Source organism: Poecile atricapillus, chromosome 7 (genome assembly GCF_030490865.1).
Source record: "Poecile atricapillus isolate bPoeAtr1 chromosome 7, bPoeAtr1.hap1, whole genome shotgun sequence".
Taxonomy (NCBI): Eukaryota; Metazoa; Chordata; class Aves; order Passeriformes; family Paridae; genus Poecile; species Poecile atricapillus.
This window is the reverse complement of record NC_081255.1, coordinates 12,782,478-12,796,904: the sequence shown is the minus strand read 5'-3', so window position 1 is coordinate 12,796,904 and position 14,427 is coordinate 12,782,478. Positions and strand designations below refer to the sequence as shown.

At 37.7% G+C, this 14,427-nt stretch overlaps 1 protein-coding gene across 4 annotated transcripts in view; it reads right to left on the bottom strand.

Annotated features, from left to right (window-relative positions):
* Window positions 1-14,371, bottom strand: part of CAMSAP2 (calmodulin regulated spectrin associated protein family member 2) — an 82,022-nt gene extending 67,651 nt beyond the window's left edge. For all 4 annotated transcript variants that reach the window (XM_058842306.1, XM_058842307.1, XM_058842308.1 and 1 more), the window contains exons 1-2: window positions 13,669-14,371; window positions 1,142-1,401 (exon numbers count right to left, since the gene is read on the bottom strand). In XM_058842306.1, the coding sequence (XP_058698289.1) occupies window positions 1,142-1,401; window positions 13,669-13,807 (399 nt within the window). In that variant the 5' untranslated portion in view covers window positions 13,808-14,371. The remainder of the gene's footprint in view (window positions 1-1,141; window positions 1,402-13,668) is intronic.
* Between the last annotated feature and the right edge of the window lie 56 nt (window positions 14,372-14,427).

Sequence of the window (14,427 nt, the reverse complement as noted above, 5' to 3'; positions counted from 1 at the left end):
ACATTAATTACTCAATCCAATATCAGTAAACCAAACTAGGTAATACTGATGCCTTTTTTTCCAACTGAGAACTCTGGGAAGGCATGACACTTACAACCATTCTAGACAGGGATCAAATTAAAAGAATCAAATGGGGAAACCAGAGGCTCATAAATCCAAGTCAGTAACCTTATTTTTCTTCAGAAGCAAGAACAAAATTAAATTCTGCAAAAACATAAACAGTCAAAAAATTTGTTTCTTAAATGCTTTGACTTCTGTGAACACTAGGAACACTCCTAACTACCCACAAGTATTGCAAGTATCCTACAAATTTTGCATCATTTAGAAACATAGAATTATTTACCCTGGAAAACACCTCTAAGATCACCATAGCTATATTCATATATTCATTTCCACACACCTTCATTCTAGAGGCAGCTACAGGTCACTGACCACAAATACTTTGTTTACTTAATTTATTCTCTATATTAAATACAAATACAAAAAAGTGAACATTTTAAATATTTCACTTTAAATACATTAGCATCTTATTCTATCATACTGCCATTTGCTAAACAAACATAGCATAACTTTAAACATAAAAACATAAAAAAGACATCCTTTTGACAGTTAATTTTTTATAACTCAGCTGCAAACAAAGAAGAAAACACATGACTTAGGAGCTTACTAATAGAATCATACATCAGTGGACCTAATGTTTTAATTAGCTGTTGTATAAAGCAAAGATGTATTATTAGAAGTCTCCACGAAAAAAAATGCCATTGTTGTGTGTTTTACATTGACTTAATGTGCAATAGGTGACTATTCAATGTTATTAGTTTGAATTGCCTGTCATCAAAACTTTTTTTTCCAAGATGTTAACCAAAGACTTCTGCCCAAGAATAATGTTTTCAAATTTTTCCAAGTTGGAAGATGGGTGTATTCTAGCATTAATACAGAAGACATACACCTGCACTGACAGCTGATTACATGAAAAAGAAAATCCCAAGCCAAAACAATTATAAATTTCTCAGTAATGAATCCCACTGAACTCCTGAAAAAATACTTCAACCTAATGATGCATATTAAAAGACAGATCTGTAGGTATTAGGAGTACACAGATGGAGAGAAGAGATGTAACACACAAGCTTTGAACACTCACCATCTGAATTGGTTTTTTGTGAAGATCTCGTTCAGTCACCAACTTTTCTTGGTCAGTGACATAAAGGCCTTTTTGTGCCAGGGCTTGTATAACAGCATCATGACCTAGAAGTGGTTTTGCAGCATCACTCTTGAGAATAAGGCTCCCAGCACGACAGTAGAGCTCAGCAGACAGCAGCAAGTTAACAACAGGTGGTTTAATGTGCTCCTGGTCATACTGGTCTGTGTAAAATGGTTCTCGAAGTTCTTCTGGAACATTTTCTACAAAACACAAAGAGAGCACAAGTCAATATCAGAAAGAACAGTTGAAGTATTAGGGGACTTTTTAAAACTATATGTGAACTCAAATTTATGTTAAAGAAAGCTTAACCAAGGGGAGGCCAAAGTCAGTACCAGAAATTATGTTACAAAATACTGGGAAAGATTTCATACAAAGGTAATATTTGAACTATAAATAGAAATTTGAGAAAAATTCAAAGTGTCTCACACTGCGAAGGCCATAACAGAAAACCTATCTGTGGTTTACAGCATCATTACACTAAAATTTCTTGGCTTCTCCAAACACATGCCCAAATATTCTCTTTTCCTTTGGCATAATGTTATATAGGTCAGACATACAAACCCCGGACTCTATTACAATAACAAAATGGAACTGAAACATTATGTTTCAGCACAGAAAAATTCAAGACAAAAAGCAGCCTTTTAGTTTCCATATATGCAGGAGAATTTTGATTATTATACTGTTTATTTCAAAGGTCATGCATCACAGAACGATGAAACTCCAGCAGGTAAGCATAAATAAATGGGCTTTTTAATAACTAAAATTAGAAGAATGGAGAAAGAAGAAAAAATATTATCACCTTTCTGACAAAAACTTGGCCTTGTTGTGTTACTGATTTCCCTTAAAATTGTGGTTTTCCTCCTTTTTCAGTCAGCTGGCTTAGCACCCAGAGAAAGCTACACAAGATTTTGTTAACTCTATGATGAGATTTTAACTCCAAAATCAGCATTCCAAGACAATCCAACAATTTTTTCAAATACTGTACATAACACAATACCAGCAGACTATATTTATAATTGTCTACCACAAAAGTAATAGTTATAAATTAATTAAATATGATACTAAATCAAATTAAATTAAATTATGAGTCAAGTGGAAAATAAGTTTTAGATTTTCAGGCATTCACACTGCAAGATGCTTCATTTGCCTCCTGGAAGAATTTCATTGTCTATTGTTGGAAAATTAGTTAAGCCAACAACATTTATGGGATAAAGAGCATGTGATTCTTTTCCTGAGCCCAAATGCAAAAAGCCTATTTAATTGCTAGAAGAAAAAACAAGTGCATAGGAAAGCAGTGATGCAACTCTAAGTTGCTACTCCCTTTGCCTTCACCTGGATAAATGGCTAAACAGGCAATGTTTGAATCAGTCTGGAGTAAACAGCCCAGTAAGGGTGGAGCAGGAGAAGAGAGAAAAAACAGAACATGCCATCACAAGATAATGACAGATTATCTTCTTCCTCATACATATTCTATTGCAGTTCGTGTACTTCCATTATGGGCTTTGGAAGGTGCCAGCTGCCTTCTAGTTGTGAGGGAAGATATACTTTATAGAGTGCAAAAAGTGAAAAAAAATATTAACACATGCTTTAAATGCCAGAAGGATGGTAGGAAAGGGTAAGATATTGCTGCTTATTTTGCGAATTCAGAGTATCAAGGGAAAGAGGTATAGTTTGTAATTTGCCTAAATTTGGCAAGAAAACTGACAGCTCTGCTTTAGAATACAGATCAAAATATACTATCAGCACAACTACGCTGCCCTTTAAAACACAGATTTAATGCCTAACAGCCCTACTTCTTTACAGGATGATAACAGAACTGCTAACAAAAATATCAACCAGTGTCAAGAGAACTCTTCCACTTGCCAACTTCACCTACTATAGGACCATAGGATCCAGTCATCCAGTCCAAAAAGAAGTATTTCTAGTTGAGGATCTCAGAGCTGCTAGATACCTGCTTCCCTAGGGTACTGTTTTCATCTCTCTCAATTCTACCTGATCTTCTTTCTTTTCTGTTTGTCCACACATTGTCTATTTAAATACTAAGCTTGTTATTTCTGAAGTCCCTAATGATGCATCTCCAGTACCAGGAGCTCAAATCTCTCACAATGCACAGGCAGCAGATTCTGCTTTTGAAAAAAGAGGAAAAAAACCCACAACAAAAACCCAACCAACCAACCAACCAAATAAAAACCCAAACCAAAATCCACACACCCCTGTTCTGAAGCAGATGAGAATTTCGATAGGGATGGGGGAAAGCAGGGAGGAACAGACAAAGCCATTTGTAATTTCTTAGAAGACTTAAAAAAGTCTCATTCCTCTATCAAAAAAAACCCAACAACCTCTTGAGGCAGGAGTATTGAGCTATATTCAAACAGAATCTGTGGTTCAGATTCACTGAGGACAGTGACAGTTTTCAAGTCTGAAAATTTGAGCCAGAAGAGAAATCTCAAGATAGTAAATAACAAGCCCAATGCCTGTTAATTCTCATCTTCTGTATTGCAGAAGCATATCCTAAAGTGACAAGATGCAATAAATGCATTTATCATGAAAGAATGACATCCACTGGGATTTAGTAATTAAAAACTCAAAGTTAAAAAAAATCATCAGCATGATTTGCAAAGGCAAATAGAATTATTTATAAAGCTTAGTTCCACTTCTGAAAATACAGAAAAAGACAAAATTACATGTATGCCATTTCTTTTACTTCACTGGTATACACAAAAATAAATCTGGAAAAGTAACTTACTGGTCTTCATAAAAATAAAACTAGAAAAATAAATTTACTGGAAAAATAGAATACAGAAATTAAGGGCTAGGAAGAGAAGCTGTGGCTACAGACATACTCTGAATGTATAAAAATGTGAAAGCATACAAACAAGGAATCTCTGGTGCAACAAGATCAGAATTCTTTACAAAAATTCCTGTCAGAGTTCCCTCTGCAAAGGCAGAAACACAGCACTTCATAACACATATTAAACTGTTTGATATCAGAATAGCTCTTGATAGAAGATTCAAGCTGTGTTCTAACTTTAGAGTTTAAAAAGAAAACAAAAACCCCCACAGCAGACAGGTAAGAGAGAAAACTCTGCCTCAGAGTAGAAATCCTTCTAGAACTGGCATGTACTGCCTCTGGAGTCCTATGGCAGGGAATTTCAAGGCTCCATCCAGTTTTCAACAGATTACCAGAACAATCAGCAGGGTCAAAAGCCTATATTAACAATTCTGTCAGGACTAGAGATTGTTAAACAGGCTCTGCTAGGCAGAGAAAAAACTTAACACTAATCCTTGATATGTGCATTTTACCAGTTGCTCCTTTGTCCAGCTGACAAAGAGGAATCTTTCAAGATTAAACTCTGAGGTAAATGACCTCTTTTAAAAGAAGTATCTTGTTGCACATATTGCCATGAAGTACCATCTGACCTTGAAATCAGTGGTAATTATGTCAGAGGGGTGTACTGGGAACACCGAGTGCAGCGAGCTGAACACATGAAATGCAGGTGAAACCAGGATACTGGGTGCAGTGCTGGAGAGAAGGTGGAGGATCTACCTGCACTCTTCCTGCACCAACAGGTTTTGAAAACATGGACTTGGATAAAAGGCACCGGTCATGGCTGATGCAAGGAAAAAGTTTTTTAAGAGAGACCACCAGAGCGTAGGCACAGGTTGCCTGGGGACCCAGCAGTGAATGCCATTCACCGTTACTATTGAAACTATTGATAAGGCACTGAGAAACCTCTCCTAACTTTGACTCCTAACTTTGACACTGGCCCTTCGTGGAGAAGGAAGCTGAACTAGACGACCACCCTGTTTTTTCCTAGATTTGTCAGCAGGACCACAGCTTTGGAAATCATTTTGACATTTTGAAATTTGTAAATATTGTACTATGAAGAGAATAAATGAAGCTAATGGGCAAGTTCAGGATGCAGAGAAAAGGATACAAAAGAAATGATACCACATTAGCAAAACTGTAACTCAAATTTAACCATGAGGCTAACTTCAAAAAAGTAATCAACATATTTTCAGGTACTTTTTCAAAAATTATCAAGGAATTAAAAGTCCTGCAGATGCCCTTTGGGGAGAAGAAAAAAAATTTTAAAATATAAGAGCTTATTCAAAGTTTTAAAGCAAATACAGGATTATTATTGCTCTTTGTTTTGGTTTAACCCCAGCCCCAACTAAGTTGCCCAGCTGCTTGCTCTTTACCCCCACTCTCCCTGCTGGGATGGAAGGATAGGGAGGAGGGGTGGAAAAAGGTAGATCCTGCAGGCTGCGATAAAAACAGTTTGGTAATTGAAATACAGTAAAATATTATAACAATAATAACAATGGAAGGGAAAAGAGAGAGAGCTCATTCCCAAGCAGTGATTGGCCCCTCCCGGCCAACTCCCCCAGTTCATGCTGAGCACAGCAGCCATGGTTTGCAATGTCCCTGTGGCCAGCTCAGCTCAGCTGTCCTGGCCACGCTCCCTCACAGCTCCTCCTGCACCTCCTCGCTGGCACGAGGCAAGGAGAAGTCCTTGACTTAGAGAAAGCATTACTGAGCAGCAACTGAAACAGCACTGTGTTATCAACAGTGCTCTCACACCGAATCCAACACACAGCACTGCACCAGCTACCAGGAAGAAAACTCATTCTATTCCAGACAAAACCAGAACACTCCCCACTGTGAGATAGAAATGCAACTTAATTTTCCATTTTAACAGACCATTTTAAAGGAAAGGAATGGTCTAAAATTAATTCATGCATAACACTACTGAATCTACTGTTAAAAGTGGCTTTATAAAAAAACCTCTCTGCTCATATAGGTATGAATTCCTCCTTTGGAAAAAAATTGCTTGTGGTAATGTGAAAAGTCTACAACATTTTCTTTAAAAACAAACTGCTTTTTTTGTAGAGTTTCCATGCTTCCACACAGATGAATGCAATCCTTTATACAACTGTTGAGTTTTTCAAGTTTATATCAGCAAACAATTTCAGATTTATGAATATTTGCCTTAAGAATGTCCAAAAACTTAGAAGTCTTTGTCAACAAGGTCTACATGTTTGTTTTGTTTTTTTAATTCCTGAGGACAATATAAACAAGTTAAATTATTTTGCCATGGGCTTTCTAATTAAATGATGCCATCACTTTTGGGAGCCACAAGGCCACATTAAGCCTCAGTCTAGAAAACTTCCACTCCACAGGATACTGACGTCAATGCACAAAGACAATAAGAAGAAAAAATTGTATGTAGAAGACTGAGATATAATACGGAATTATTTAATGACAATTCTAATACCTTTAACCACTTCCTAGTGCAAAACAGTAAATGAATATATGCCAAATCTTAATGGACTTGGCAGTTTTCTTCAGGTCAGCAAAGGTATGCTTCTGCCATGAAGTGACCGTATCAAGTTACCTCATTCAGACTCCCACTTGCCAACAAGGATTCTGGTGCCACATTTACAATCTGGGCACAAGACAGCAGAGCTTGCAGAGAAGTCAAGAGTGCAAGAATTGAAAACGGGTCAGAGAAGACAGAATTACATTATTTAACTTATGGTGAATTGTTTTAGTGGACTCAATAGAAGAGGGAGACACTTCAATTTACTATTTTATTTTGGAGACACCATCAAGAAACAAGACTTTTAATCAGGAAGTGGAAAACAAAATGAGAGAGTAGAGATTACAAAATAATTTTTACTTTTTGATTTGTTGAATCAGTCTGCCACTTCCATTGTTCTTGGCTAGCAGGCTGTAGGTGTACTTGTGTCTAGAGACAAAAATGTGGAAGGCCAACACTCAACTTATGGCACACTCAACTTCAGTGTAATAATTCTTAACTTTGTCCACCTTGCTAAGACAAACTCAAGAGATTCTTGAATTTACCATCACAGAAGTACTATGAATAAACAGCTCCTACCCTCCTGCCTCTAGATGCCACAAAAATAGACCATTATCCACTGCTTCAACAGCTGTTCTGCACTTAAAAGGGATTCCTCATTCAAAAAAAGGAAACAAACAACACAAAAAAAAAAAGAAAATAAAACCCCCAAACCAACCAACCAAACAAAAAAAACCCGAAAAAAAACCCCAAACAATATACTGTAAAACCCCCCAAAACCAAACAAACCAATCAAACAAACCCCAAAACATTTAAGGAAAAAACATGCACAGGCTCTACTTCCATAGTCTAACCAGACTTCAGTTGTTCTTTGAACACTGAAAATCACATTAAAAATGTTGTATTAATTGTCATGCTTAAGTGTCTATCTAATCCAATATTCTGCCTTCAGTAGCACAACAGGAAGTGCTTTTCACAAAACCCACAGAATGTGGGCATTTCTCATTCAAATGAGAAGCTTAGTGTCTAATTTACTAAAACTTGTGTATTGATTCAGGTTTTAATAAACAAAAGAATGACTTAGAATAAACCTGCCAATAAGGGGATCAATTTTCATCAACATAAATGCCTTCAGAACTTATTTTTGGGAGAGGTAAGTTATGGGAAATGTAAAGATAATAGTATAATTATAATCCTATCTCACCCAGCTAACACCTTGATGATCATAACTTAATGTATACAAGTTATGATTTAAATATCCCATGGAGTACTGAAAAAGCTGTTTCAGAAAATTAGAGATAATCATTTCTTGAACTTATTACTAGATTTTATTATGCCAAAGAAAACTTTTTGCCTGCCATAGATAGATGTGAATGGGCACATCTTCTTTGGTGTCTGGCTTACAGGTTCTCTTAGTTTAAGACTGCTTTTAACTGAATAAAAGAAAACATGTAGGAAACAGCTAGAACTACACAAATCTCACATTTGGCAAATAGATTTCAAACATTACATTTCAACTCTGTAGCAGAAATGTTTATTATTACACCTGATGCAGTAATAATGTATTGTCCAATTGTGCACCATAAAAAGGAAGGTGGGGGAGGAAGAACTAGCTTTATTTTTCTTATGGATTCTTGAGAGTTTCTCACTTCTATCCTCATTTTTCAAAATGAACAATCAATTTGGTTTTGCTCTCCATTTAGCAGAGCAAGTATTAAAAGTTACCGATTTCAGGATTGGAATTGCATCCAGTTGTGCTAACTGCAGAATGGAAATTACATAACATCTTATTGAAAAAGTGACACATTCCTGATCAACAGCATACAAATAATCTTCAAGTTTAAATGAGAGCCACTTTTAAACAGAATCACTAAAGCAGCCCAACAGATTACCCTAAATCATGAAGGGGAAAAATTTGAGGTGAAGGGGAAAATTTTAAACTATATCTGCAGTAGTAACTGCAATGGTGGTCAAAAAATATAAAGAAAAAACAGGTATAGGGAGAAGAAATATATTTCATCTCATCACCTGAAATCAGTATTTGGCTAGAGTCTCTGTCAGATCTGTTAAATTCTGCAGACAAGCAGTTAAAAGATGTAAAGGCAAACAGGCTCAAAAGCATGGAGTCATTGAAAGAACAGATTCTATATCCCAAATGAGATCCATTGTCTACTGCCAATCCTGCAACAGTTCCCTTACTGATCACCTACCTTTACATTTGTATACCCAGTCTACAACTTCAGAGGACTCTGCCAAACCTAACAGATCCAGAAGCTCATACGATTTTATGCATTTACTTCAAAAAAAGTGATCTACAGTCAAACTGCATTACAAATGTGTTCTACAGAAAGGAGTGATACAACCACCTTCCATGTAAAACATCTCAGTAGATGATTTGTCTAATCCAGTGATTTTAGTAGGACCGACTGAAGTATCAATTTGTCAGCAACTATTTTAGAGAGGTGATGGAATCTATTAAAAAAAAACCCCAAACACGTCACTAGAATCTTGAACATTTGTTTTTGTTCTCCAAACCCTTCTAAAAGGTTTTTTTACTGCCAGACTAAATACAAGTGAAGAAATTAGGTCCGTTAGAAGACGATTAAAATGAGTTCTGGCCTGAAACACCCAGCACAACACATGAGAGTATTTAGCTACAACTTGTTTCTGTCAGATACAGTGTTCATTTCCTCCCTTCACGGTTCTACTGGCAACATGGCAAAGAGCAGTAAGTAGCCACGTAGGGATTCTGAAAACATTAATCATCAGGAGAAAGCTATTTTTAAGTTTCCTGGGTAATATTTAGTTGCAGATGATGCAATTTGTAATCTATTGCTTCAACCTATATTCAACCTATAAAGGATATATTTAATGTTGAAAGGTATGTGGACTATTTTATTTTGACTTTAGAAAACACAAAAATATTTAGAACAATTGCTCTTTTGCAGCAAGAGACTTATGCAGCTTTTGTTTAGCTTTGGGTTTATTCCTGTCAACCTGTCAAAAAAAAAACCAAAAACAAACTCATGCTACCCAGTTAAATGTATCACTGTAGCAGAATAATACGTTGTATTCATAGTAAACTAGGCAACAGACTTAACTCGATTTAATGTTCTCATAATTTTCTGAAAATCATACACAGAGATACTCTTAACTTTGTAACTAAAAACTGGATGAAAAGCTGTTTGAAAAAACATTTTCCAAGAGTACTTGGACGTCCCCTACCAAATGGGAAGAACATGTACTTCCAGGTTCAAGAACTCACATCTTCACAAGAGACAAGGTCGTAGAGAAGTGATTTCAAGATACAAAAGGATTGAAAGCACTTCGGAGAACAAAATTATAATTCAAGATAATTTTGATAAGTGGAAGGAGTGGTTTGAAAATAGGATGCAGTTATGTAAGTATAGCTGCGAAGCAGGAACCTACAACAGTAAAATTACAAGATGGGAACAACTGAGTAGGCAGCAGTTCTGCAGAGAGAGATACGGAGCTACAGTGAATCACAGACTGCATGAGTCAACAATTCTAGGCTGATGCAGAAATGGCAAACATCATATTTTAGTGAATAAATTAAGAGTATTATAGGTTGGAAATATGAAGTATTTTTTTCAAATTTACCTTATACTGATAATGGTTTAGCTGGACCAATAGATTCAGTTTTAAGTACAGAGCTCATGTAAACCAACCACATGAAAAAATTACATGAAACAAACAAAACCCAAACCAACCCCTAATAAACACAGAGAGCAAAAAGGTCTGACCTACAAAAAAGAAAAAAAGTCTGTTTTGTCTAAACAACACAACAGACATTGCTTTTATTATATGAAAGGTGTTATAAAAACGTAAGGTGCCCAACATTCTCAAAAGCACCAGGAAGAAGGTAAGTAATGGCTTAACAATGCAGCAAAAGACATCAAGACTCTGTTCAAACATCTAAAAATAAATAAGGTCCAAACTGACTAGAAGACATACTGTGGAAGGTCTATAATTAGAGATTTTCGAAAAACAGGCTAAACAAACATCTGCCAGGAATGATGTATATTTAGCTCGGCCTGTCTTTAGGAGCATGGATGGATAACAAATTTTTCAGGCACATTTTCTATTACTGTAGCAGACTGAGAGGCAAAAACTTCACATTCCAAAATAGTGAAACCCAATTCTGTTGCTTTAGAAATAAAAGAGCACAGACTACCACAACATCAAGACATTTTTCAACTTTTTCCTAATAAGTAAGTCCCATTATACTTTTAAGTTGAAGGCTATAGTGTCTATACTGGTCATTGAGTTCTTTGGGAAGAATTTTTTCTATACTGAAATGGTTAACTGCCAGCATTGGGAGACAAGGCTGAAATGAAGTATTTGCAGATTTAACTTGTAAGGTCAAACATTCCCCCTATTACACTTCACACTTGTTAATTTTCCCCTTTTCAGTTACTGCAAGTTGTGTCACTTAAACAATTTGGTTATTACAAAATATTCAGTCTGACATATCCAATATACTAAAAAAACTAATATTAATAATAACATTAATAACACTAATATATTGTCTTGCATCAAAACACCAAGGCTCAAAATCCTACACACCCTCAACTCTTAAATATTAACTCCCTGTTCAATTAGTATTTCTTAAACAATTCTTCATACAAGATGCCTTCAACATGACTTAATATATTCTAACTCTGACACCTCAGTAATAGGCAAATTTCTTTTGACCTACCTATGTTATGGGTGAAACTCTACACTTACAGTTTTACCAAGGACAATAGCAATAGACAATTTGTCTCTCAGTTTTCAGACACAGGTATCAATGAAACACCAAAAGTCATTACTAATGTTAATGAACAGCATCTGTTTCAATGTCTTTTTGCAAGACCAAGTCAAGCTGTATCCACAAGTCTGACTGTATTGAAATATAATTTTAAGACTGAAAAACATCCCCTGAAAGATGTACCCCTTTGATGCATAAAGATTTTGATTTCTTTAATGGGTGCATGACTAACAACCTATGTTTTCATTAATGGAAGTGAACTGTGTTACTTTATTTCATAGACGGTAGGGAAAAACCCTTCACCTTCTTGTAAACTTAGGGAACTTCAATACTTTAAGCATAAAAACTGAAATAAAATGTGGCACCCATTAACACACTAATCATCCTTTGTATTTCATCTGTACAAATGTATATGACAACAGTTATAGATGAGGCTGTGATGTATTCCCAAGAACAAAAATAATTTAACAAACCCAAACTTCCTTCCTTCTTGGAAAAGGTGAAGGTCAGTTCTTCTGTTTCACTCCAAATATAAAGGAAGCATTTGTACTGCAGACATGCAAGTCCTGTATACTGTCTTTCCCTACTTCAGCCAAACTCTTCTTTGAAGTTTCTAGTTACATTAACCTAGTGGAAGAACTGGAACCAGAAACACTACAAATGTGTGTGCTTACCTCTTTTCCTACTGTGACGACTGCAGTGTTTAGAGAGCAGATGAAGAAATTATTCCCTCTAATCATGTTTCACTCGAGCACCTCAGAACAACCCAGTCATGAAGAGAGAAAGAATTTGTTTTGGATCACATTTTCTATAAAAAAGTAGCAGAAAAGTACCCTGCAAGTGGCTTTACACATCCAATAGAAACTCAACCAGTATAAACCAAGACATTTCAACCTAGGTTGAGAATCTGTCAAACTCCACTAGAAAAGAATGTTTTCAGGTTAGAAGGCTGGGTTATATAATTGCACAAGCATTTTACACCCAGAATCCCATGAGTAGACCCTATAGAACCAAGCTACCTAAAAATATAATGATCTCTGAAAATACTGAATTAAAGACTTCCAAGAATTTTCTCTACTATTTTACCTCTCATACCTGCATAGCTAATAAGGCCATATATCAAAATACTACTTGTTCAGATTTCAGAAAGAAAAGCAAGTGGAGTTTCTTGACAAATCTTTATATAGAAACAATACTTTGATCTTTTATTTTTAAATGATGCACTCACTGAAATTTCACTAGATTCAAGCACTTTAAAAGTGGCTTTTTGGAAGCATCACATAAATATTATGAGGTCCCAGAAGCATGTCCCATAAAGACATGCTAATTACATGCTAATCCTGCCTAAATACATAATAGCACCCTGGCCCTAAATGCAAAAGGTGCAAAATTCCAAAAGGAGGAACCTTTTTCTGTTATTCTACAAAAAACAAGAGCAAAAGTAATGATTGTTGATATCTACCTCACCTATCAAAAAAATCAATTTTTTTAATCCACAGAAAATTATTACAATACTACAGCTATACTAAAGCCAAAAAACACAAACAACCCCACCTCCCCCCAAAACAAAACAAAAAACAAACCAAAAAAACCAAAAATCAAACAAAAATCCAAAACAAACAAACAAAACCCAAACAAAATTTTCAGAATCCTTCCCTCAGAAGACCTCTGCAAGTCTGGTATTCCTCAAGGCCCAATAATATTTCAGGCACAGAATAATAGGTCTGGTATTCTTCAAGGTTCAAGGTTTTCAACGACAGAGCACTGATGCCTTTTGGAGGCATTACAAATCGATTCCATTTACACTTACAGACAAGAAGAGCGTTCTGTACTGTGCAGGCCAAAAACTGGCATTAAATGCTCTTTTTTCTGAAAACCTTCTTATTGCTTAACCACTCAAATGGCCACAGGCTACTGTCACACATGTCAAAACTAAGAGCACGCACCTATTTCCATTGCTAGCCCCCAATTCTGCTCCAAAGCACTATCAGGAAAAATTTCAAGACATCAGACAAACGTGGATTGCTGGGTTTTTTTCGCATTGTACAAGTATGACCCGAGTAATAAATAAAACACAATTTACAGAGATCGAGTCACTGAAATAAAATAATATGAGCACCAATACACAACAGTTATCTGCTGATGGAAACAGTGGGCCTACTCCAAAAAGCCTAAGTGTAATTAAGGAAAAAACAAAATAAAACCAAAAAAAATCCACAAGGGGTAAGAGATCTTAAGGATAAGGGAAAAAGCATTTCCCACACAACTCCCCCCCTTCTCAGCTCCTCAGGGAATGGTTCGCACGTCCTCAGTAGCGAAGCAACCAAGCAGAAACCAGCATCAAAGAAAGGGAAGAAGGAGACGCCACCTACCTGTCCCAAAGGCTTTGGCCACCAGCCAGGCCAGATTACAGGCGATTTTCGCTCGGGAAAAATCATAATGGTCAAAGGGTTTGATGGCAGGAACAATGAAAGTCTTCCTCATCTCCTTGGCGTCTGCGGCATCCCCCATCTTCTCACAGGACCCCCGGCAATTGGGAACTTACATGGTTGTTCCTCCGTCCTCCTCCTCCCACGGCCGGGAGAGCCGGCCGTAAATACGCCGGCAGCAGCTGAGAGCAGCGCCGGACCCAGCTGTCCGTAAAGGGCTAACACCGCCTCCCGCCTTTCTCTGCACAGGAATGTAGCCGAGTCCGAGTGTCCTCTTCTTCCTCCTCCTCGCTCTTTGTCTCAATTCACTCACGCCGCCGTCCCTCCGCCTCCGAAAAAATGCCCCCGGCGGCCCCGGCCCCGCGTTCCCTGGGGAGACCCTGCGGCCAGGGCTGGGCGCCCCAGGCGGCCGCCAGTCCCCCGGCCCGGGGCGGGAGCCGCCGGCAGGGCCCCCGCAGCCGCCGCAGGCCGGGACGCGGCCCTTTCCAGCGCCGGGATGTCAAAACGCCGGGGTCCGGCCCCAAAACGCGGCACGGCCCCGCACCGCCCTCTGCGGGCCGGGAGCAGAGCCGGTTTCCCGCCGCTGCCCGGCGGCCCCGGCGCCCCCCGGCCGGCACCCCGATCCCCGCGCCGCTCGGCGATGCCGCTGCGGTTCTCCACCCGCAGCTGCCGCACTGGACGGGCGAAGGCGGCTGCGCATGT